Source organism: Dermacentor silvarum, chromosome 1 (assembly GCF_013339745.2).
Source record: "Dermacentor silvarum isolate Dsil-2018 chromosome 1, BIME_Dsil_1.4, whole genome shotgun sequence".
NCBI lineage: Eukaryota > Metazoa > Arthropoda > Arachnida > Ixodida > Ixodidae > Dermacentor > Dermacentor silvarum.
The window spans coordinates 172620815-172644185 of NC_051154.1; the positions used below are offsets into that span (position 1 = coordinate 172620815).

The following is a 23371-nucleotide window of genomic DNA, read 5'->3' on the forward strand; positions in this document are numbered from 1 at the left end:
CTCACAGCTCCCGTGCTTTGGTGAAGTGTCAATCGCATCAGTTCCGCCACCACCAGCGTGGCCGTGTCTTGCGCCTTGCGCGCGGGGTTCGTCTTATATATAGCCGCGAAGAATATTTCGCGCGGCATGACTCAATATTGACTTTGCTGAGCCTTCTCTAGAACACATACACACGCACGCACGCACGCACGCACGCACACACACACACACACACACACACACACACACACACACACACACACCACGCACGCACGCACGCACGCACGCACGCACACACACACACACACACACACACACACACACACCACGCACACACACACACACACACACACACACACACACACACACACACACACACACACGTACGCACGCACGCACGCACACACACACGCACACACACACACACACACACACACACACACACACACACACACACACAGCAACACGCACGCACGCACGCACGCACACACACACGCGCGCACGCACGCACGCACGCACGTACATACCGTTCTGGCGACCATAGTCAACCCTCTCAAATATACATCAACTCATACCTGTAAAATGCGGACGTATTAAATCAGACCTTTTGTTCCTCTATAAGTTGGTCCATGGCATTATACATCGCCCAAAGCTTCTTGATTATGCGCGATTTGCCGTGCTGCATTAGAGGCTGTACTATGGCTCTACTCCAAATGAGTATTCTGCCAGCCCTGCCATATTTGAGAGTTCATTTCCTGCACTATATATACAGATAATCATGGTGTATGATTATATATATATATATATATATATATATATATATATAGATAATCATGGTGTATGATAACCCCATTTTACGTCCGCCGCGTGGTTTTCTGTTTCCCTATTTGTTTCTCTATCTCACATTGTTATGTATGAATTAATATAGATCTCTCACACGCGCGCATAAGTGCCGCGATATGAGGTGGTACCCTATGGGGTGTAGTTTTTTGCTTTTTTTTTTACACCGCACGCACGTTAATAGCTTGGAGCAATCACAGGTTGGCGTCATGTAACATTTTATATATTGGACCGCAGGCCGTTTTATGACGTAATCCTGCTGATTTATTACAGAACGCTTCACGGCAACATGTGCCTTTGTAGTCCTTAAAAATCGAGTGGCATAGACCAACCCGACAGGTGTTGTCTGCTAAAAAGTTACCCACACAGAAGAGTATTCGTACGCTTTCCTTAAACCGACTGGCTACAATATTATTCGCTCTGTTTATTAGGTGTATTTTAATTCACAGCAGCACGTTTGTTCAAGCAGTCCACGTGGTTTTCATACGGTGGCAATGGTGGCATGTTATTTTACACGCCATTTTATTTTTTTGTGTGTGTGTCGTATTCACATTCCGCTTCGTATCGTAGACAGGATTGCCGTCCATCGTATACGCACACATTCGCTTGCTCCGTAAGCTGCAGGATAAGAAACACCGTGGGCACAGACACTACGTAGCTTCCGTTTAGTGCTGAATTCCAACTATGGGCAATATAATAGAAAACTGCGGCAAACCGCACGGGAGAAGACGTCAGCGAATAGTCCAACAGCAACAAGTTCTGATAATTCGAAACGTATATATGCATTTTTTTGTTGTTTCATCTCGCATGGCTCACATGGAGAATTATAGCCTCTAATGCGCCTAATGATCCGCAGCCCTATGAGCGAGAGAGAGCTAAAAAAAGTGATAGATGTGCTCAAAGCACATCAATGACAAGCTTGTAGGTTGTCTGGGACGGGAACCACACTTATATATGCTATCACCCAATAGAGTGGCATGATCAGTATAAAAAGTCAGGCTATTGCCCACATGGAGAAACACAACCTATCAGACATTAGGGAGTAGTTCGCAGCCCGGCATTAATGTTACTGCCTTCCACAGCAGTGCACGCACAATAGAATTGGGCGCAGAAAGTGCTCAGTGCACTTTCAAATAACAAATTCGAGTGCGCCACAAAGATGAAAGTACGCGCCATTCTCGGCGATCAGTTGCGGTGTCTGGCCAGTCGGCCGCAACAGCACGCTCCAACGCTTACCCGCGCCATACCGAGCGGCGCAGATAGAGGTAATTATCTTCGTAAGACTGCTACTTCCCTGTCGTAGTGATCCCTTCTTACGTAGGCAGCTGCGAAGGCTGTTTTGTGAATCGGCTTGTGCTTAGTTTTGACGCAAGTACTGAAGTTCGCCCCTGCGCTACCATTGCATACAAACCTTTTGTCGACTACAGCGCTAGTCTTTGCAGCGGCGATCATCGCAAGCTTGTTGTAAATCTTACGAACGCTGTCAGCTTTGTGAATACGCTTTTTCGTAAAATTTTACAGCAAAGCTCTATACCTCTACCAGCCAAGGAAATTTTCGAGTCAACGTCTGTGACTATTAATGCACCGCAGGATTTATCCTCCCCCTCACAAAAATCTCAGCACTGAAGAGGCAATAGCCCTCAGACTTATCCAAACAAACACATTCCCAAACCTACACAGATACAGCAAAATATACCCACAAACATATCGCGGCATCTGCCCCTGGTGCGGCGACACACGCCCTACACTCTTTCACATCTCGTGGGGGTGCGGGGGCAAACCTCAACATTTAAAGACGCCTAACACGTCATTTGAGCGGTGGGAGGTACAGCTGACCGGCGATACCCTGGCGGGACAACAAGCTCTCGTCCAGCAAGTACGTCGAGCAGCCATGGCCAGTGGAGTCCTGGAATGAGGACACCACCCACTCGTCCTCAAGATCAACGATCTGAATGGCCTAAATAAATGTTTTTCTCTCTCTTTTCTCTCTAATGCAATAACTCACGCGTCAGCGAACTCACCGCTAATTTCTCTTCTTTCCTTCCCTCCTCTCTCTCTCCCTGTCATCTTTGTGTTCCCTTTTTCCATTCCCCCGGTGTAGGGTAGGCAACCGGACGTTATTCTGGTTAACCTCCCTGCCTTCTGCTTTTCTCTTTCCTCTTCCTCCTCCCGTGTCTTTGGCGTAAGCAAAAAACGCCAGGCTAAAAATGTATTACAAACAGCATATCTCCTTTGAAATCAGGCATACATCATACAGCTTGGCAGTCGTTTTCAAAAGAAAAACCACAAAGCAAGTATCAAAACCACATGATGGATGAGAAGGTGCGTTTGAACAATGGAAACACCCTCCGACGCGTTTCGGTAACGATTAGGTTGGCAGCTGCGTCGAAAGGGGTTGACGTCATTCAAAACCCTCGTGTGAAGTGCAAACCGTACAATGTATGCTAATGACGTCTGCGAATAATGCGAAGCACGTTCCTTCTCCCGCGTGTGTTTCCCGGTAAAGATTACGGTTGCGTAAGCTACTCTGAGTAGAAAAGTGCTCAACAGCATAGAAATCACGTAATAACGTCACCACGGTCTAGCAACTCTTTCAGTTCATTCCAGGTTACCATGGGTAGACCACGGAAAGTAAAGACGCTAGAAGAAAGGCGTGAATATAATGTCGTTGTGAAGTAATGAAGGGTATGGTTAAGTACTTTTCACTTGTCTCTGGTTTCACTCTTTGTACAGCCACTTGTGTGAATTCAAGTAACGTCACAATTGGTAATCGTTGTGGGTGTCGTTTATAGATTCGTTGTCCAACCACCTTCACAGCGTGGATTGGAGCCACAGTTTTTTTTTTTTTTGTTACGCCATAATTTTTGTGTAAGTGCGCTTAAGTAATTCCACCCCTGGTGTCGAATTCGTAAATATTTTGGTTCGTAAGTGCCCTTCGCCACTGGCTGGCTGGCTTCGCTAATAATATGTCCGCCATGAGGATTGCCTGGAATGCATGCTCTTACGAATAATTCTAGCGTAATAGCACTTTGTGAATTCTGGCCCTGGGGCCGAATTCGCAAAGTGTTTCTTTAGTAAGTGTTGTTTGCCATTGGTCAGACGCCTTCCCTAATATGGGTAGCATCAGGATTGGCTGGAATTTGCTCTTACGACTAATTCTAGCGTAAGAGGTTGACGCCAGCCAATTATGACGTCGGACATATGATTAATGAAGGCGGCCGGTCAGTGGAAAACACTTACGAACAAAAAGCTTCGGGAATTCGGCCCCTGCGCCCCGTATTCACAAATAAATTCGTACGCTAAAGCTGTTCGTAAGAGAAGATGCTGCAGCCATTCCCGACAGTTGTACATAACATTAGTGAAGCCGGTCGCAGCTTTCAGCGAAACATTAATGGTCAGGTTGGGCCATATCGTTCGGGTAAAGGGTCGCCGGGCATCGCCAGCCTGTAAGGATGAACGAGTCTTGAGTCGAAGTTGCTGAACTAGCCTGCAACGAATGAATTAATTCTGGGGTTTTACGTGCCAAAACCCCGATTTGATTTTGAGACATGCTGTAGTGGACTCCGGATTAATCTAGACCACGAGGGCACCTTTACCGTGCCCCCAATGCACGGGACACACGCGTTTTTGCATTTCGCCTCCATCGAAATGAGGCCGACGCAGCCGGGAGCCATCCCACGACCTCGTGCTTAGCAGTGCTACACCATAGCCGCTAAGCTACCGCGGCGGGTAACTATCCTGCAAATATTAACTGATGTAAGCTGCCACTGAGGGTGCTCGAAACGAGTTCATCTAACGCTACCGGGTCGGGCCGCTACCACGTAGGGACGCTACCGGGTCGGGAGTAACTCGAGTCACTCGCGTCTAGCTGACTGTAAAAGAACCTATATTAACGACGCCACGTCTGCGGTAAAGGAAGATAAACCACTCTTATGACGGTGTAATTAAGTGCTTTGACAAATGCTGTACTGTCAACAATCTTTTCACATAAAGCTGCCGAAACTTACTGTATGATATATAAAAGGTTTGTTACAAGCGCGCAAAGCAGGGTTTCTTTTCGTTTTTTAGGGAAGAGGGGAGCGGGGTGAAATGCACACACACACACACACACACATACACACACACACACACACACACACACACACACACACACACACACACACACACACACACACACACACACGCACACGCACACGCACACGCACACACACACGCACACGCACGCACACACACACACACACACACACACACACACACACACACACACACACACACAAACGCGCGCGCGCGCGCGCTTTTTATCACCGTTCCATATATCAGACGTAGTGGCATTCGCACCCGCTGCGGTGGCTTAGTCAGCTAAGGCGTCTCGCTGCTGAGCACGTGATCGCGGGATCGAATCCCGGCCGCGGCGGCCGCATTTTGATGGAGGCGAAATGCCAAAAGGCCCGTCTGCTTGCATTGTAGTGCACGTTAAAGAACCCCAGGTGGCCAAAATTAATCCGGAGCCCTCGACTATGGCGTGGCTCATAATCACAACTGGTTTTGGCACGTAAAACCCCAGAAAGAAGAAGAAGAAGTGGCATTCGCCTAAATATGTTGCCATTAGAACACTTAAGGCTCATTCACACTAGGCCGACACGACACCGATTTTGCTCTGGCGAGTGTTGGCCACAGCAGTTTACAGGATGGATAACGGTGTAGCCAACGGTTTAAAGGAAGGAAAACGCTTTCGCCAACAGTCAGCAGACCAAAATCGGCGTCCTGTCAGCCTAGTGTGAATGAACCTTAAGTGTTCTCGTGGCAACATATTTAGGCGAATGCCACTACGTCTGATATATGGAGCGGTGATAAAAATCTTATGGTAAATAAATAAAAAAACAACAACATATTGGCCTGTACACGCCTATAACGTATTCGTCTTTTCTGCTGCTGCCCTTATTTTTCTTCCGCACACTAGGTACCTTGATCTATGGCAAATCACATGTGCAGTACCTATATGCTATTGTGAGAATTTACAACTGCGACTTGTTTGTCAAAGCTATACGTTATAGGTTAAAGTCACACGTAGATAAATGCAAGAGTACGCCTCGATTGTTTTGGAACGGTACAGGCAGTTTGAGCGTATGCGTCAAGCACTGTAGAGGGTTTAAGTAACCTTTTATTTTCTCGTCAATAACAAAGAAGAACTTGCCGGGTTCTTTGATTATTGAATGTTTAGGATGGCTGCCTCAAGGCACAGTAGGAGAAGGCAATACTTCTTCCATTGTAGCTATTTGGAGTCGGTTTAGTTTCATTCTTTCTCCACAATGAGCGGTGTCTTTTCTCATTTACGTTTGCCTTCACGGAATGACTTCAGCCTCCGCCGTCGCTCAAGTATGACGCTGCATTATTTTAGAGCACAGTTCTTAAGCTCCCGTTCCTGCGGCGAGTGTTGCCGGCGTCGTAACCAAGTGAACGAGCACAGCGAAAGATGAACGCGAACGCGGAGCGCAGCGGGGCGAAGAAAGACGCGAGGAGGGTGCCGCGCAACCTGAAGACGGAAGGGGGTATGGTGAAAGGGGGAGGAGAAAAGCGGAGTGCCGGCGGCGACGAGGCATGCGGCCAGCGCGTAAACAAAGCGCGGGTGCGACTGTCTGCACAACAAATCCGAGCAGGGGCGGGGCCTCGCCTCGATGACGTATGACCATCTTCCTTTTTTTTTTCCTCCTCTCTATTTGGCGGCGTTGGAACGAAGAACACGCTGGGCTGGTGGTGACTAGGCTTCCTTTCTTGGCGCTGAGCCGTGCTCCCTCAAGGGCTGCAGAAGATAGCGCCAACCTTTCCCTTTCCCAACGAACCACTTAGTAGTTCCTTTCTGTTTGGCGGCTGGAACGGAGAACACGCTGGGCTATTGGTGACTAGGCACAAATGTGGCTGCTGTTAAGGGCTCGATGGTATTCCTAAATAAACGCATCACTGTTTTGATGATCCAAATATAATCTCACTATCAGGGAGGGAGCAGTCTATCTGACTGGAGTAGTATTTTTTTTTTTTTTTACTTCTTGCCGAGGCGGGATTCGAGCCCGCGTACCCCCGGTCCCAAATCGAGCGTCCTAGCCACTAGGCCATACAGCCTCGCTTCCGCAGCATGCATTCATGCGAAGCACATGATTGCGTTTGAGGGTCGTCGTCTTCGTCGAAGAAAAAAAAAAGAAAATGGTAATACGTCATCGAGGCGAGGCCCCGCTTCTGCACGGATTTGTCGCACCAATAGTCGCACGCACAAAGCGCTGGCGTGGGTTTCGGACGCACTGCGCATGCGCTACTTCGCCTGCGCCGCCGCCGCCGCTAGACAATGCGCTCCGCGCGAGCCATGCGTTCCCGTGTTCATCCTTTCTTTCTGAACAATGAGCGACGCAACCGGTGGAAATGCTTCGTCTGCCGCTGTTGATAAACGAGCTGCCCGAGCAGAGGCTCAGCGCCGGCGCCGAGAGCACCCTATCGTTCAGAATCAAATTCTTTGCTTTGCCATAATATATCGCGAATTCAAAACACCTAAATCGCAGCGCTGGAAATTCGCATTAGGGAGTATCGTAATCGTCGGTGAATGTTTTCTACTCCTGCTTTTAATGTCTGAATTTTACTGCCTGGTGTCGTGCCGAAATTATTGTTTTGATTTGTATATATTGCAGCGGGGGTTTTGATGGCGTGGAGGCCGTCACAAACCCTACCAAAAAGAGTGAATCAAAGAGTCGGAGAATAGACGGAACTTGGGTTTAGAACGCAAACCAACGCAAGTGAGAGCGATTATAGGATGAACACGATCCGTGGTCGCCGCATCGAATCCGAGAGCTTGAATCTTACCCACTATTTATAGATGTGTTATGGTACATTCCAGAGTACTCGGTGAGGCTCGATCGCTGTAGTTCGAAAATGCACGTAGTGTACTATTCGCGCCGTGCGCACAATCTAATTAGACACTCCTGTCGCGCTGGCGTATTGGCACAATGTTCACGCATTTCCCGATACATAAGTGCGTCTTGCACGAGTGCGATAACATGTTAACAGTGATAATTCTGTGCAAGCGATCACCGGCAACGATTAAAACTACTACGCACGCGTTGAGATATATTATTGTATGTCCGCGAAGTCATCAAGTCTGTCGGTCTTTCCCGGTTGGGTTCGATCGGAGCACTTCGGCTGATCCGACTGGCTGACTAACAACCATCATCATTTTGACGTGCCCTTCGGTAGCCCAAGAGCCCCGGATTACATCAAACTCATTGCGAACGAAGGTCGCAAAACTCGGGCCTTGTCCATTCCCTTTCTTGCCTCGGCAACCATGATGAGTGTTTGTGGGTGCTCGACTCAGATGAGATCCACGGTGCGCGGTGGGTCTGTCTCTGCAGGCGGTGTTGCACGGGCGAAGGCGCGTTCCAGTTTCGCACCCAGCGTGGCCAGGAGGTGATACGGGAACTGAAGCGGGCTGTGTCGCTGTGGGCGGCACGCAAGGCGGCGCTCGCCTCCTGGTGCCAGTCACGCGCCGTCGCCCAGCGCTCTTCCTGCGTCAGACTCGGTGAGCATCTCATATCTGCTATTTTGACCGCCCTCGCGCTTAGCCGAAGTGCAGGCTTGGCATGGGCCTCGCCTAATTCGGCAAAAAGTGCGTGACACTTCCTGTAAAGTTTTATCCTTCTCTGCATTCCCTTGCGACGCATGTTTGCGAGCGCACCTTGACGTTTTCTCCTACAGTAAGACGACGAGGTAAATGCATCCGGTACAACATTGAACATGAGCCTCACTTTTTCGATATACCGCTGAGGTGGCTGCAGCTGCATGCATCATTCTGCGAGAAGCATAGTCGTTAACAAGCACTAATCAACTCAGTTTCGTGCGACATTTCATGACAAATTTACCTTTTCTTTTCTTTTACGAAGAGAAAGTGCGGCTCGATACGCATTGCATTCATATTTGAGCTCGGTTCTTCTTCTTCTTTGCTGGGGTTTTACGTGCCAAAACCAGTTCTTATTATGAGGCACGCCGTAGTGGAGGGCTCCCGATCAATTTTGACCACTTGAATTCTTTAACGTGCACTACAACGCAAGCACACGGGCGTTTTTGCATTTCGCCCCCATCGAAATGCGGACGCCGCGGACGGGATTCGATCCCGCGACCTCGGGCTCAGCAGCGCAACGCCTTAGCTGACTGAGCCACCGCGGCGGGTATTTGAGCTCGGTAAAGAGGTAGCTGAAAAAGGGAACGTAAATCAGTCATTTAATACTGGTGCGCTCGACTGCCAAAGAAATGAAAGGCGAGGGAAACTGTGCCCAACACATGTGTCGCGCAGTGTGCAATGACTACGTCGTTGTGGTTGAACACAGTGAGAAACGAAAACACACCTTATCGTGTGCATGAGCAAATATTTCAGGGAAGGTGGACTGTAAATGAGAAACAGTTCTTACCACGAAAAAGCATCCCCCCCCCTCCCTCTCTGCACCTACGCTCCCACCCCCTCTTTTCCCCGTAGGAACATGAAGCTAATGAGATTCGTGCTCGTTGTATGTGTTATCAGATGGTACTTTGTGATAGCTACTACTTACATCACAGTTGCCTTTTTATGTGGATTTTGCAGCCAGCACTTATGCGAAAAACCACGCTTGCGGCTACGATAAGTGGGTCCTCTGCAATCGTGACCTGTTTACTCACCAGCGCACTACAGCTCCCTGAACAACTTGTGGTAATGTACGTGGCGTAAGCTAGACGCTATAGATGGCTACAAATATAATGTGTATGTTGGTAGTAGCAGCTTCATATACAGGAACACTAGAATGTAATAAGCGCGTTCACAACTTGTAGAAGGCGGGTCTGGGCCAGCCCCGTGTCGCTGTTAATTGAGCGGCAGTCATGTGATGTGGGTATGACGTTTCCAAGTGGGACAAATGATACCACTATGAGCTGCGGACAGGCGCGCCGCTGCCGTGGTTCATTGAGTCCGTGTGTAGCAGCGGACAGGTTCTGCGTTGTTTAGACCTCAGTGTCCGGTAGAAGCGTTCTCCTTTCTTTTGGCGCTGATACTTTTGGCGACTGAGAGCGAGCGCGACCCGTGCATTTCAATGGCGGGCGTTGCATCTCCGGTGCGTGCAGGCCGTTCGGCGCCGGCCACTCCGTCCCTGTCGATGCCCCCCGCGTGGCGACGCCAGCCTGAAAGCCCTGAGGCGGCGCGCAGCTGCAGCGGAGGCGGCGGCGACATCAACTACGTCCTGCCAGCCTTCGAGCGCTCCAGCAGCTCGCTCAGCAACGGCAGCGTGCTCTCGTCGCCGCAGCTGGGCCGGCCGTGCCAGTCAGACCCCGAGCGCCTGGGCACCCGCGCTGACTTGTGTGAGGACGCGAACTACGTGCGTGTCACGGCCGCTGTCCACAGCAAGGGCCGCGTGTCCTTTCGGAAGCCAGGCAGTCCGCCTCCGCCGCCGCCGCCGCTCGTGCAGCTCGTCACCACGACCGGCACTCTGCCGCACGACAAGAAGCTCCAAGAGATACGCCGAGCTGAAGGTATGGAACAGTGCACGCCAACCCACTCATAGTGCTCCCTCCACGGTTGCACCGTCGTCTACTGCAGACTTAACGCGAAGAGAGAGGCGGGACAAATGCTGTTTTGTGATAGCTACTGTGGATGCTCGTGCGAGTTTCCACTGTTCCTTAACGAAGCAGTTCTAGCGACCGGGGCGAGCTACCGCAGCAACTGCCACAAGCAGGTGTTCCTACTCTAACGGCCCTCTGGTCGACGCTCCATAGCGTTGGCGCCACTGTGTCCGTGTTAAGTCCATGGATGGCGCTTGTCGTGGAAACCTCGGCGTATCCACGCTGCACGATACCACGTGACGCACCGATGACGAAGCGTAGACAGCGCCAGTTTTCTTACAAAAAAAAAGTACTGTTAGTTGGTTTCTAAGCTTGAACTATCGTATTAGCACTACAAGTACCATGGTAAGCAAGTTATGCAACAACGATTTCTCTCCGTTCTCGGAATTCGTGTAATGGGTTTCCACAGCGTTCTTTTCAGTCCACTGTGTAACATCTGTTTTGTGTCAAGTGCTGCGGTAAACAAAATACGCCAACTCAGCTAGTCTTACACCCAGAGCTAAGCGTGAGCACGCATGGTTGCTTAGCTTAAAGGGATAGCCAACGTGTTGTAAACAAGTCTTATAATACTACTTTGTCACGGAATCTAGTTGTGCAATATAACATAAGTGATATTGTTTAAGGAACAATGGTGTGTGTGTGCGGTTTCACTGGCGTGGAACACCAGCACTTAAGGCAGACTCACGCGTGCTACTTAATGAGGGACATTTTGCCATTGTATGACAAATGACTCTGCACTGTGCACTGCACATTAAAGATTAAAAACGCATCGCAGAAAGCGTGGTGTTGCATGACGTTGCGTGCATCTGCGTGGATTCTCCGTGTGCATTCCGTATCGGGGACAGCGCGAACACGACATCTTTTGTAGCAGTATACTGTATAAGCATGACTTTGGAGTGAAGTGGAGCGAACGATCGCATCGCACTTTAAGGCCTAACTCGGGATGCAGTAACGGACTATTGAATCGCCAATATCAACACTACAATATCAAACAACACTGCTACGAACCTAGTTCACAATGCCCTGTTGAGGTGGCATTTGGTTCGCTACTCACATGTAGCGGCTACGTTCACGTTACTCGACGTATAGTTTCTGAGGCGCTATGTTTTTGAAAAAGCTATAGCAACAACAACAACAACAACAACAACAACAACAACAACAAAGGAGTAGATGGGGAGGAGAGGTGGGAGAAGCGCGTTGTTACCTTAAAGTTAGTCGCAACGCGTCGTTGCAACCATGTGTGTAAGTCATCCTGGCATCGCTAATGTCGTATGAACGCCGTCTCACTTGCTCACAGGTCGCAGGACTGGATTCCCGGACGAGTGGTGTTAGGGCACAAGCATTCTGCTTTAGTCATGTCATCAGTTTACTTTCCACATATGGTTGTATTCTTGTACTGAGTTGGTGGGCATGTTGCGTAAGCACACGCGCTCCACACAAGCAGCCCTCCGTGATGGAGGAACTGTTCCCACAGGTATTCCAGACACGTGCAAGATACTCACATAAAGTATCATGGATAAGATACTAAATACTAGGCAATACAATTACTCAGTACAGTACTAAATACCCAAATTCCTAGAGCACCTAAGTATAGAGTATAAGGTAACAAAAGAAATAGTTTGTTACTTTCAAGATACTTTCAAAATACAAGACATTACACAAACAAAACAAGGTTTCACATCGTTGAAGTGCTTTATTTTGTCAAACAAAGCAAAGGACGGAATTGCCAAAAACTTGGGACTTCAGAAAAAACTCTCGGAAAGAGCTGCTCTTCTTTTTTTTTTAAGATATCAACACCGAAGAGCCACTGTATGGCACAGCAGCGCTGTGCTGTGCTTGAGAAAAAACCCCGAGAGGGAGAGAGTACTTAAATGCCGATGTGACAGCTTTGTCTCCACTGTCGGGCTAGATACATACATGTCCCGCAGCTGCACTTTCAGTGTTGTCCACTGGCGAGTTGTGGAAGGAAAAGTGCACGTCTTGTGCTCGACCTTGTTGTTTCTTTTTGTTGAGTACGGGGCAATTAGTGAGCTGCAAAGATCAAAGCTCGCCGTCTCGCCCAGAACAGGCAACCCAACACGGTCGCAGACAGCTGCCGTAACGATAAACGGCGGCGTGCCTGCTTTTTGTGGGCCAGTTTGTGACATCTGTCACGAAATCGGCGCATGTTGACGTACACGCCACGACTAAACTACAGAGGCAACTCATTCTTGCACCTGCAACAAGTCGACTACAGTTGAAATATCTTGAGAGTATCTAAATACGGATTTACGAAAGTATTTGTGAAATTTCAGAATACTCACAAATGTATTAAAATGGAGTATTTTGAGTGGAGTATTTCAGGTACATACAAATCTCAGTCGTATTCATTGCATCGAATTCTGTACGTTTTCCCTTCCCCCAGCGTAGGGTAGCCAACCGGACTCTTGACTGGTTACATCCCTGTCTTTCTTATATCCCTCTCTTTCTCTCTCTCTCTCTCTCTCTCTGTACTAGTATGAGTTGGCGTCGAAGCGTTTTAAGAACAGTCGGTTAAACTGTATGGTATAGATCTGCGTCTCACGCATCACTGTGACTCGCATCGCTGCAAGAGTAACGGCAGAGTTCCATATCTGGACACTTCCATATCTGGGATGATGAGCTTCTCATAATCCTGTCCATTATAACTGGGTTACGATTAGAAACGTTAGAAACTGATTCAACGATTCCGCATGTTTCTTTACATTAACACTGTTAACTTCTTCAAATTTCCATTTAGAGAATACGCGCTTTTTCTTGCGCCCAAGACTCGTTAGTTAGAGATATTATTTTATTAGGTTGCTGGTTGCAGGGAGCTAACAACACTGATTGGCAGCGACATTGAGTCGATTCTGTGCATTTGCAGCCTGTCACGGTTCATTTATGAAAAGCGACTTAAAGTAATATCGCTATCCATGTTTTCTATTCAAATGAAGGATGAGAGCGTTTGATCTCAGAAGTGAAAGAAAAATGTATATAAACATATAGAAAGCGGAAACAAAACACACATAAACAAAGGAAAAAAAAAGAATAAATAGCACTCTACACTGCTTATAGCAAACAGTTCTCATTAATTAAAGTCACCGCAATTCTAATCCTATAGTTGTTAGGAGTGTCCGAATACACAAAGACAGTGGAATGAGAGCGGGGTGCGGCTCACCAACAGTTCGGGCACATGGTCGCGTAGGTGAAGAACGCCGAGCCGTCTTCGACGGAAGATACTGGTCGCTCCTAGAGCGAACTCCAGGTTGTCACGAGAAGGAACCTTGTACTGATTCAGGAGGTTAGGCAGTCCAGGTTGCGCCTGTAGGAAACTGGAAGCTCGAGCCCACGCCCCGACAGCTCACTCCCGCTCCCGGCGGACGCTGACTTCTTCGGCGCTCACTTGCGTCTGAACACCATCACGCCGTTCTAGGGTCTCTCCCACATCTCTTTCTTGCTTGCTTGATTCTTTGCTTGCCTTCGAGAGTGGCTCGTACCTACTATGGGGGATTGGCCAAGAATCAGGTGATTGAAGAAAAAAAAAAGTGATGATGATGATGATGATGATGATGATGATGACCTCAGCACATGGCTCGTACCCACTTCGGGGGATTGGCCAAGAATTGAGCGCCTGAACTTCTAGATATGGATTCTGAAACTACAGTTAATGTGCAATTTAGTAATCAGAACAGACAGATTAATTTTCCTGAACTGCATAATTTATAATAATAATGCATGAATTAAAACTGAAATATCTCTGAGAGAATTGTAAAAGTAGGGATTTAAAATTTTATTCGTTTTGTCGATTGAATGAAACCACAAACGGCATCAAACACGTCCCTGTGGCTAAAGCCAAATACCGAGGCACCGAAAGTGAGTACTGTTTCTAATGTTAAATTTACCCCTAATTTAGCAAGCGGTATTTCAAGAAGTCTTTTTCTTTGTAATTTATACAGACGACATATTAAGAAATAGTGTTCTACGGTTTCTATTTCTAGGCAGAATTGACACAGTGGCGATATCGCCAGACCAGCCCTGTGTAAATATAGGTTTAATGGTGGGACACGGCAACGTAACTTTGTAAGGATGACTTCCGATTGTCTTGATGGACACCAATCAATTTTCCACGGAAAGTTTAGGTGCTGAAATTCAGTCCGTGATGTTATTGTTTCCATGATATCTCTACGAATTGTATATTTCCGATATCTGATCGCTGTTATTTGTGCCACCACTGGAAGGACCGATAGTATCGGTCCATTCAGGGATGCTCGCGCTAATGAATCGGCCATTTCAATGAAATGTAATCCGCAGTGTCCTGGTACCCATAATAATTTTATAAGATTCAGCTGGGGGGGTAACTAATGTTAGAAACGTCTTTAGAGCCGGTGAATTTGTTGAAGGTGTAAGCGCAGTACAGACAGAAAGGGAATCTGTTATAATAACCGCGCTGGATTCATTTAAAGGCAGTTTCCGCAAAGCTAGAATCATTGCTAAGAGCTCAGCTTCAAATACGGGAGTAAAATCTGGCAGTCTCAAGGAGAATGACCAGCCAAGCGAAAGCGAGAAAATGCCTACGCCCGCCTTTTCGTCGTTCACGGAAGCGTCAGTGGCTATTATGTTAATTGTGTGTACGTGTGCAAGGTAATCTTGCAACATATTATTTAATAACCGGACTGAGTGAAACTTAGGGTTCTGTGGGAAAATTTCATCGAATTCAATCTGTAAATTCTGATTTGAATCATATGATGGAATAACGTCTCGAATTTTTACATTTAAACTGTCTAATTGCTTTTGTACAAAAATAATCTGTGGGGTGTGAAAACGTGGCCAATGAGCAAGAAAGAAGGAGTTTGGATCGTTTATAAATACATATTCAGCTCGTCTAACTGGATAACTGCAACATTTGAGAAATGTTTGTATTGTTAAGATGCGTAATCTGCAGGGCAAGGTTGGTAGGCGCTTCCTGATAAAGAACATTGTTTGCTACAAACCTAGGGAGTCCCAGGCACAGGCGCAGGGCTTCACGCTCCAATAGAACCAGAGGCTTAGTTTTATAAGCAGGGCTTCCTGAGAACAATACACAGCCGAATTCCAATATTGGACGCATATACATTTTGTACATCATTATGAGGGCTTGCCTACGTAGCCCATATTTTCGGTTGCTCAGTCTGCGTAGTAAACCTAAAGCACGCTGAGCCTTAGATGCCACGTTTTTTATATGTAGACTCCAGTTGAGTTTCCCTTCATAAATGATACCTAAATATTTTAGAGACTCAACCTGCGGAATGTTTTCCTGATTGTAAAATATAGAGATTGAAACCGAATCCATAAGTGGGAAAACCAATATTGCGCTTTTACTTACGTTTAATGACATGCAAATTGATTGAAGCCATGCCTCGAGCATGCTCAAGTATCTCTGCAATTTTTGGTATAAAGAGTATATGTCGTTGTCGGCCACTAAGAATGCAATATCGTCTGCATAAACGTAAACTTGCACGTCCTGACTGGCTGGAATAGAGCTCATTAATATGTTAAATACTATTGGAGATAGGACTGCTCCTTGGGGGACAGCACGAGTCTGTTTGAATTTAGATGAAGAGCAGCCATACTTAAAGCAATAAAATTATCTTGATCTCAAAAATTCTGCCAACCACGCAATAATATATTTTGGGACATTATGATTCCGTAGTACATTCAGTAAGACTGTATGTTCCACGGAGTCATATGCTTTAGCTATGTCTAATGTCACTAAAGCGGCAATTGTCTTCTTTTTCTAGCCAGTTGTATGCGGCTCTCTAAATCAGCATGGGCACACCATGTAGAGCAGTCAGCTCTGAAGCCTATTTGATTTGGATTTAATATTAAATTATCCGACATCCAGACAGTAATTCTGTAATGTAAAACCCTCTCTATGAATTTGACCATATTAGAAGTAAGAGAGATAGGTCTGATATTTTCTATGGTGTAACCTAATCCTTGTTTTTTAGGTATCGGGATTACTTTGGCTTGTTTCCAATCGTATAGTATCCAGGCGTTTTTTAGAGAATAGTTTATAATGCTTAGGTGGTCATAAGGAGATAGTTCGAACAAAATTTTTATCATATGCACTGTAATTCCGTCAGGACCTGGAGCTGACACGGGTAAGTTTCGAATTACTTGAGCTAATTCAGGCAAAGTAACTTCATTAAAGTCTGACGTTAGGGCTGGTTTTCGCAAGTTATGTGACATAGACGACATGAATCTAGGCTCAAGGCCTTTCGCAATCTGTTCTAGGGATTTTGTCATTTCATCAGATGATAGAGTTACATAATCAATATTTATTGGTGGTGGCAGAATTTTGCGACTTCGCATATATCTAAACAGCGCTTTTTTGTTTTTGGAATTTGAAAGGAAATCAAAGTGTTTCTTATCATAATCTTCTTTATCTTGAGCGACTGTGCGTTTAAATATAGCGGCGTAAAATTTGTAATCAGCCCAATTTTGGGGGACTGGTTGTAAAGTAGTTGCTTCCAAGCTGCTTTTCTTCGTCTGTAGTCTCGTGTACAATCTGGATTCCACCAGGGACTATGAGAGGCTCCCTTGGCAGACTCAATAATAAATTCAGCTTGTTTGTATGATCGTTTGATTACAGCACGAACTTTCATAGGTTTGGTTTCTTCGCGCTCTTCAGAATGGTGGGCCAAATGTGCTTTTAAATCATTTTTAAATTTATTGTAGTTTACGAATACTCGGATCTGAGAGCACGATGGTATTAACGGGCAAGCAACTTCGAATGTCATTGGACAGTGATCACTGTTGGTTGCACAGTCCAAGGCTACCCAAGATGAACTAGTGAGAGATGAACTTATGAAACTTAAATCTAAGGCTGAGCGTGACCGATTGCAAACAAATGTAGGAGTTCTAGTGTCGAGACAAGTCATATGATTATCTGTTGACCAATTCCACAAGCGTTTGCCACATTGATCTCTTCGAAAACCCCAACACATGTGATGGGAGTTGAAGTCTCCCACAAGGATTTTGTCCTTGCACCATGATGTCAACGCGGAATCCAAAGATCGAGTGTCCTGCACACCCGCAGGAAAGTACACATTTACTAAAGAGAATGGTAGGCAACCCGGTAAGGTTACATCTAAGGCAAAAATTTCACTTTCAGGAGACATATGTTGATATGAAATCTTCACCTTGAGACTAACTCTATTACTAATGAAGAATGCTAAGCCTCCGCCTTTCGATGGACGGTCCAATCGAAAAGATCGGAAGTTATTTATATGAAAAGATTGATGTGTTGAAAGCCATGTTTCTTGAAGTGCAATAATATCCGGGGAGAATTTCGATTCCAAATACAATAAATCTGTTAGGGAAGAGTGAATGGATCGGCAATTCCAATGAAGCACTTTGAGGAATCCTATGGTTGTGAAAGGATTGACTCAGTAACTGCCTTGCTTAAAATGCTGTCTTTTAAGAAATCGTTCTTTGTAAGGTTGTCTTTCAGGTATTTTTTGGTCTTAGAGTGAATTAGTGTAGTGGCTGTTTTCGACAAAGGGGATCTAGAACGTTTTAGCGATCGAGGGTCCATGTCCATTTCCTCTGAACTTTGTGCCTCCTCATTGATGGTTTCACTGTGATTTTTGTTTGCATCAACAGATGGACCAGCAATTTGATCATCTTGGGACGTGGGTTTAGGAGCTACCTCTTCATTTGATGGTCGTGGACGCTCAGTCGTTTGCGAAGTTATACTGATAGGTGCTGTTGTGCCGAATATCTGAGCCATCTGGTTAGTTAAGATTTGTGACAAGGACTCACAAAGGTTTCCAGCTAGGCGCTCCATGGCCTTCTCCATTGCCCTTTCGACAGCATCGGCAATTGAAATTGAAAGAGACGTGATCCCATATCTCTTCTTCTTCCTTCCTTTTCTTCTACGTCACCCATCGTGTACGGCCCTTAATGGTCACTTTCTTCTTAGTATTTTGTTTTGACGGCGTGTCAGATTTCACGCGCGTCGGTTCTTCGTCGTCAGCTTCTTGCGCTCACCCACTCGCTCTCGATGTTAAGTTGTCTTCGCCGCCCCGCTGCCTTTATCTCCGACATTGGCTTCACGCACTGTCACTCCCTAACACACAACACAGCCCTTTTCTTATCCCACTGCATGCCGACTATGCGTTGCACTCGTTCGCCTTAGTGACAATCATCTGTCATGAGAAAAGTAAAATACTAGAGAAAAATCAAAGGTGCCGAATTGTGTCTCCAGGAGTAGCTCAACGCGTAACCTGCTTCCGGTAAACGTTAGACACACGGGATTCCATTAATTTTTCTTCATTCTGGTTCTCTTTTTTTTTTTTTTTCCCTTTTTGATCCGAGGAGCACAGAGAGCACAGCGGGAAGTGGAAAAGAGTGAGAGCAGAAGCAAAGATGGTCGGAGGACAAGGGGAAGGGGGGGGGGGGGTGCTAAGGGAATAGGCGCGTGCCTCACAAGCCCTTCGGCGCGCACTCCCATTAGCATAGCGAAGCACGGTCCGGTTGAGCCGCGGAAAGAGAAAACTCATTGGGCTTAATAATTAAGCGCGCGCGACAGGTGCTGCGAATCGATTCGCTCTAATTGACGCCCTCTGTTGAAATTCCTTCTGCAAAGCGCCGACGCCGTGAGGGAAAAGGGCGCCAGGGAAGAAAAGAAGGCGCCAGTCGGCGCGTTCCATGCTCGCTCAAACAGCACCGCGAAAAACTGAGTCCCGAAGCAATGAAATCAAAATGCGAAGCCCCCTCCCGACATAAGCCAGTCAAAAGAGAAATCGCCGCTGCCATTCAGCGAGTAACACGAAATTGCACTCGGACTGTGCCTAATTCCAATACACCGGAGACAGACAGGCGCTGGCTTGCCAAGTGAAGCAAAACTGGGCTTCTGCGACGGCTATCTCTACTGAGCAGTGATGTTGGAATAAGCTGTTGCGACCGCCTATGTAGCCTTATTGAAGTCTTCCTCGGACACGGAAATAGGCTAGAGCAGGAAGCTACTTCGTTGCAAGGTTTGAAAGCATGCAAGCCAACCCATACACCCGTTCCAATTTCCTTCCACCAATATTAAGCAATAAAGTCACTAGAACACTTGCGGGTTCAGTTTTAACTGAGCACTAACACTTCTATGTACACATAGCTTATTGTACACTTGGCCTTAACTGAAGATTGATGTTACTGCGTAGACGTCCACGCGGTTTGCCAATATGTCGCGCAGTGCGCGCTATGATTAGTCAATCTGCCACGGGTTATGCGTTAAACGAACGACGCGGCCAAACCAAGACATATCTCTCGGTGTCTTTTTCAACGTAATAATGGATCATGCGCTTGGTTATTTTACTGCGGCCTACATACATCTGTAGTTTTGTACAGAACCAGTTTTAGTAACGAGATATTATTTTTTTATACTCTTTATGTGCAAATAATCCTGGTAATGCCGCGCTTTAACAACTGTCTGTGTCGTGAACAGTCTGGGAGAGTTCTTATATTATAGCAAAAACAGAAAGATCGTATGTGGTCCTAAAGGAGTATTTATATATCACTTTAATTTCAAGTCATGTGTGTGAAGCTTTCTGTTCTATGTTTACAAAAAATAAGTGACATTGAGAACGCAAGATGCAGTTCGGTTATGATCGTGACTGTGTACCTTGGACCTCACTTACTGAACACAACTTTGCCTGAAGCGCTTCCAAATGTGCGTCCGTTCGATGAAATCTACTGATCGTTGATGTCGAAGTTTGAGGTATTCGGTGTCAACTTGTACTGACGGAATCACAATGTGATTCTTTGTGTTTGCTTGTTTACTTTTTTACTTTTCTGAAATGAACTTGTTTCTCTGTGTTTTGTTTAGCTGGTTCATGATCTAGAGCAAATATATATCAACAAAATATTTTAGGAGTGTGCTAATATTCGTAAACTGGGAATAACTAATCGAACAGTACTCTATTTAATTTGAACTTCGAATCGAATGGTCACTATTTGTGTGAACAAATATGTTTTCTATAGTTTTGAAATATTTAAAAGCGTCAACTGCACCCTGTTTAACATAAAATTGTAGCTAAAGTACGATAAATTTCATTCACGCGGGCATAATATGAGCATTAAGCGTGAGAACGTACATAGTGGAGCAGGCTGTGTCGCCCGGGGAGCCATGACTTTACCGGCTATACAGCGATCATTCGCACTCTCCAGAAAGTCCTGTGCAAGCGAAGAAACTGCTCATTTGTTCCTGATGCTCAATTTGTGTTTTCAATGCTAACGTTACGAATACCAGGGTGTGAATATCCTTTCATCTTGATTATAAAAATGGCTATTCTATATTCGAAAAGTATTCGATATGCTATTTCATTCGCTTCCGGCACAATTCGATTCGTATTCGATTCTGATACGAAAAATTGATATTCGCACACCCCTACATGATATATATAGTTTCTTAAGAAAACGTCGCTTTATGCATTGAAGCACAAAATTAACTGGAACGCCAATGCATTTCTCCGCAATGTTCGGGAATTAATATCTAGAAACTGGTGTCATCCCGAGAATTCGTTCCAAGTGGATCCGCCTTGCGAACTCCGCGGCTACAATTTGTAAATATGCAATATGGGCCATCAGGTAATTAGTTAAAAATTGATTTAGTGAATTTTTGTTAAATATTCGATTAAGCATTTCAATTTCTTGTGCAAGTAAAGTCCGCCTCTTCGAGTAGACCAGCTCATTAACTATAATTGTGCTATCTGCCACAGGCAACCTTAAATAAATTTTTTAAGTGTTCGCTGAAACACCCTGTATATATATATATATATATATATATATATATATATATATATATATATATATAATTTAGGAATTATGCCCTTCGTGAATGTCACTGATTGAATTTTATTTCTGGCTCATTGCCACAGGCTACATCGAGGTCCTGCCGACGTAAGTCATCTGCTTGTCCGAGACGGGAAAGAATGCGTGCACTGGCTTGCAGCGTATGACCGGAGAGAAGGCTGGGCAGCCACGTTTGCCTGGACCCGCGACGGCAGCATCCCGGGTTCACACCTGACCCAAAGTGTCGCGGCTTGGCTCGAGCGCCATAATGATCAAAAGGGGGCCGGCCATGCCAGAAGGAAGGCGGAGCTGAAAACTCCACACCAAGGACGCCCTGATGAACTTTTCATAGATCGCGAGGCACGGCCTTCTCTTGAACGAGTTCTGTGTATTAGTCTTAGTTGGCCCTAGGTACGTAGGTCGCCCTCCTACTTTTTGTTTACTTTTGTTTGTTTGCCTCGCTTGCATTTCGGTGCCGTTGCATAAAAAAAAGCATTGCTGGAATGTTTCGCTTGTCTCCTTCATTCTTCTTGCTACGAAGGTATAATTAAACTTTTCAAGAGCATCTAATCTCCTTTCCACGGTCACAAATGCTCGTTGTGGTTGCATATGTAGTCGCTGTATGTAAGAATTTTCGACGTCGTGTAATCATGCGTTCAGCATCGGGTGGGCTACGCTCCCGGTATGTAAGGCTATATATTTAATGCTTTTGGAGTCAATGAGCCTGATCAGAGACTGAATTACATGCAGTCAACGTGTGCTGTGTCAATCTAAATGGTCAACAATAAGCACATTGCTTGAGAAGTGGCAATTACCAGGAGATAGAAGACTGAGTGTATTGAGGCGTTTATCCTAACTTAAAAATTAAAGCACCTTCTTAAAATAAACGAAGCTCTAATGGGGCTGCTTGGTATTAGTAATTAGTTGTACAGCAGGAAGCACTGGCGGAAAAGATGCAAAAAAAGAAAAGAAAAAAAAGATTTTGTCGCCGTTTGAAGAAGCTCACCCACATGTCAGAAAATTCGTTGCTGATGTATTTCTCTAAAAAAATTGTGCGTGAGCAAGAGGTTGGAATCAGGGTGATGCCGACTACTTCTTCCCGCTCATACAAACAATGCATATCAAAGGTAGGCCGGCTCAAACAAGCAAGCAAACAAGCGTAACAAAACGTAAAGAAGTGTCGGAAGGTGCTAGCGCTTAATTCACAGACATGGAACATATTGGTTCCGTTCTTCAGGGCAACGGGACTGCGCTGTAGCGGTGAATTATAACAACTGCGATTGAACTTTTGTGTGTGGCTATGCATGTGGACCTCTTCAGAACATGTGGTGTGTTTATATACATATCAACCCACAAGGCGGAAGAGTTGCAATGATAGTTTACATCGTCTTTCTTTTCTGCTATGTTTAGTTATTCCTCTCGCTTTTCATCAAGCCACCACAACGATAAATGGGGACCATTTATCGTTGTGGTGGATTGATGTGGTGGCTATGGAGCAAAAGTTCTTCGTTTCACTGAACTAAAGACACAGGAAAAGACCAAGACAATTTTTCTTTTATATTTGTCCATCGATTGTACTTACATGGCGACATATTTTTATGACGATGGCCTTCTTTTATGATTTTGGTGAGCTTGGGCATCTCATTTTGCCGTGCCCAGGCTATACCGATGTAAATTATCTATTTATTAGTCAAATGCACACATCACTGTGTTATACCGTGTGTCCCAGCTAACGTTAGCCAAGCTGTTAAACGAAAAAAAAATTAAAAACATGGTGCAAGGTACAATTATAAGACCTACGGCGTTCGATTGTAAGAGGTTTGTTGACCAAACACCGTAAATTTTAAAATCCTATCTTGCACCATGTTTTTAAACATATTTTTCCCATCAAGAGCTTGGCTGTATATGAGAACATGTATATGAGAAATGCGTAGCATTTGAGGCCTTGTTGGCAGACTGCGCGACATCAACTGTCTATCGTGCTGTTTAGTGAAGTGCGTCGCCTAAGCTGACCATAGCAATGTTAGCGCAGCGGCTAAAGCTAACGGCTGGTGAGAGCCAGGTAAAACGTTACATTGCTGTGGCAGCGCTTATAGGGATAGACATA

General features: G+C 45.8%; 1 protein-coding gene across 1 annotated transcript in view; it reads left to right on the forward strand.

The window, feature by feature from the left end:
* The window catches only part of LOC119436396 (uncharacterized), a 321501-nt gene extending 299558 nt beyond the window's left edge, over positions 1–21943 (forward strand). Inside the window, exons 5-7 of the mRNA XM_037703235.2 lie at positions 8211–8377; positions 9946–10350; positions 21351–21943. Coding sequence (XP_037559163.1) covers positions 8211–8377; positions 9946–10350; positions 21351–21376 — 598 coding nt within the window. The 3' untranslated portion in view covers positions 21377–21943. The remainder of the gene's footprint in view (positions 1–8210; positions 8378–9945; positions 10351–21350) is intronic.
* Positions 21944–23371: the final 1428 nt, after the last annotated feature.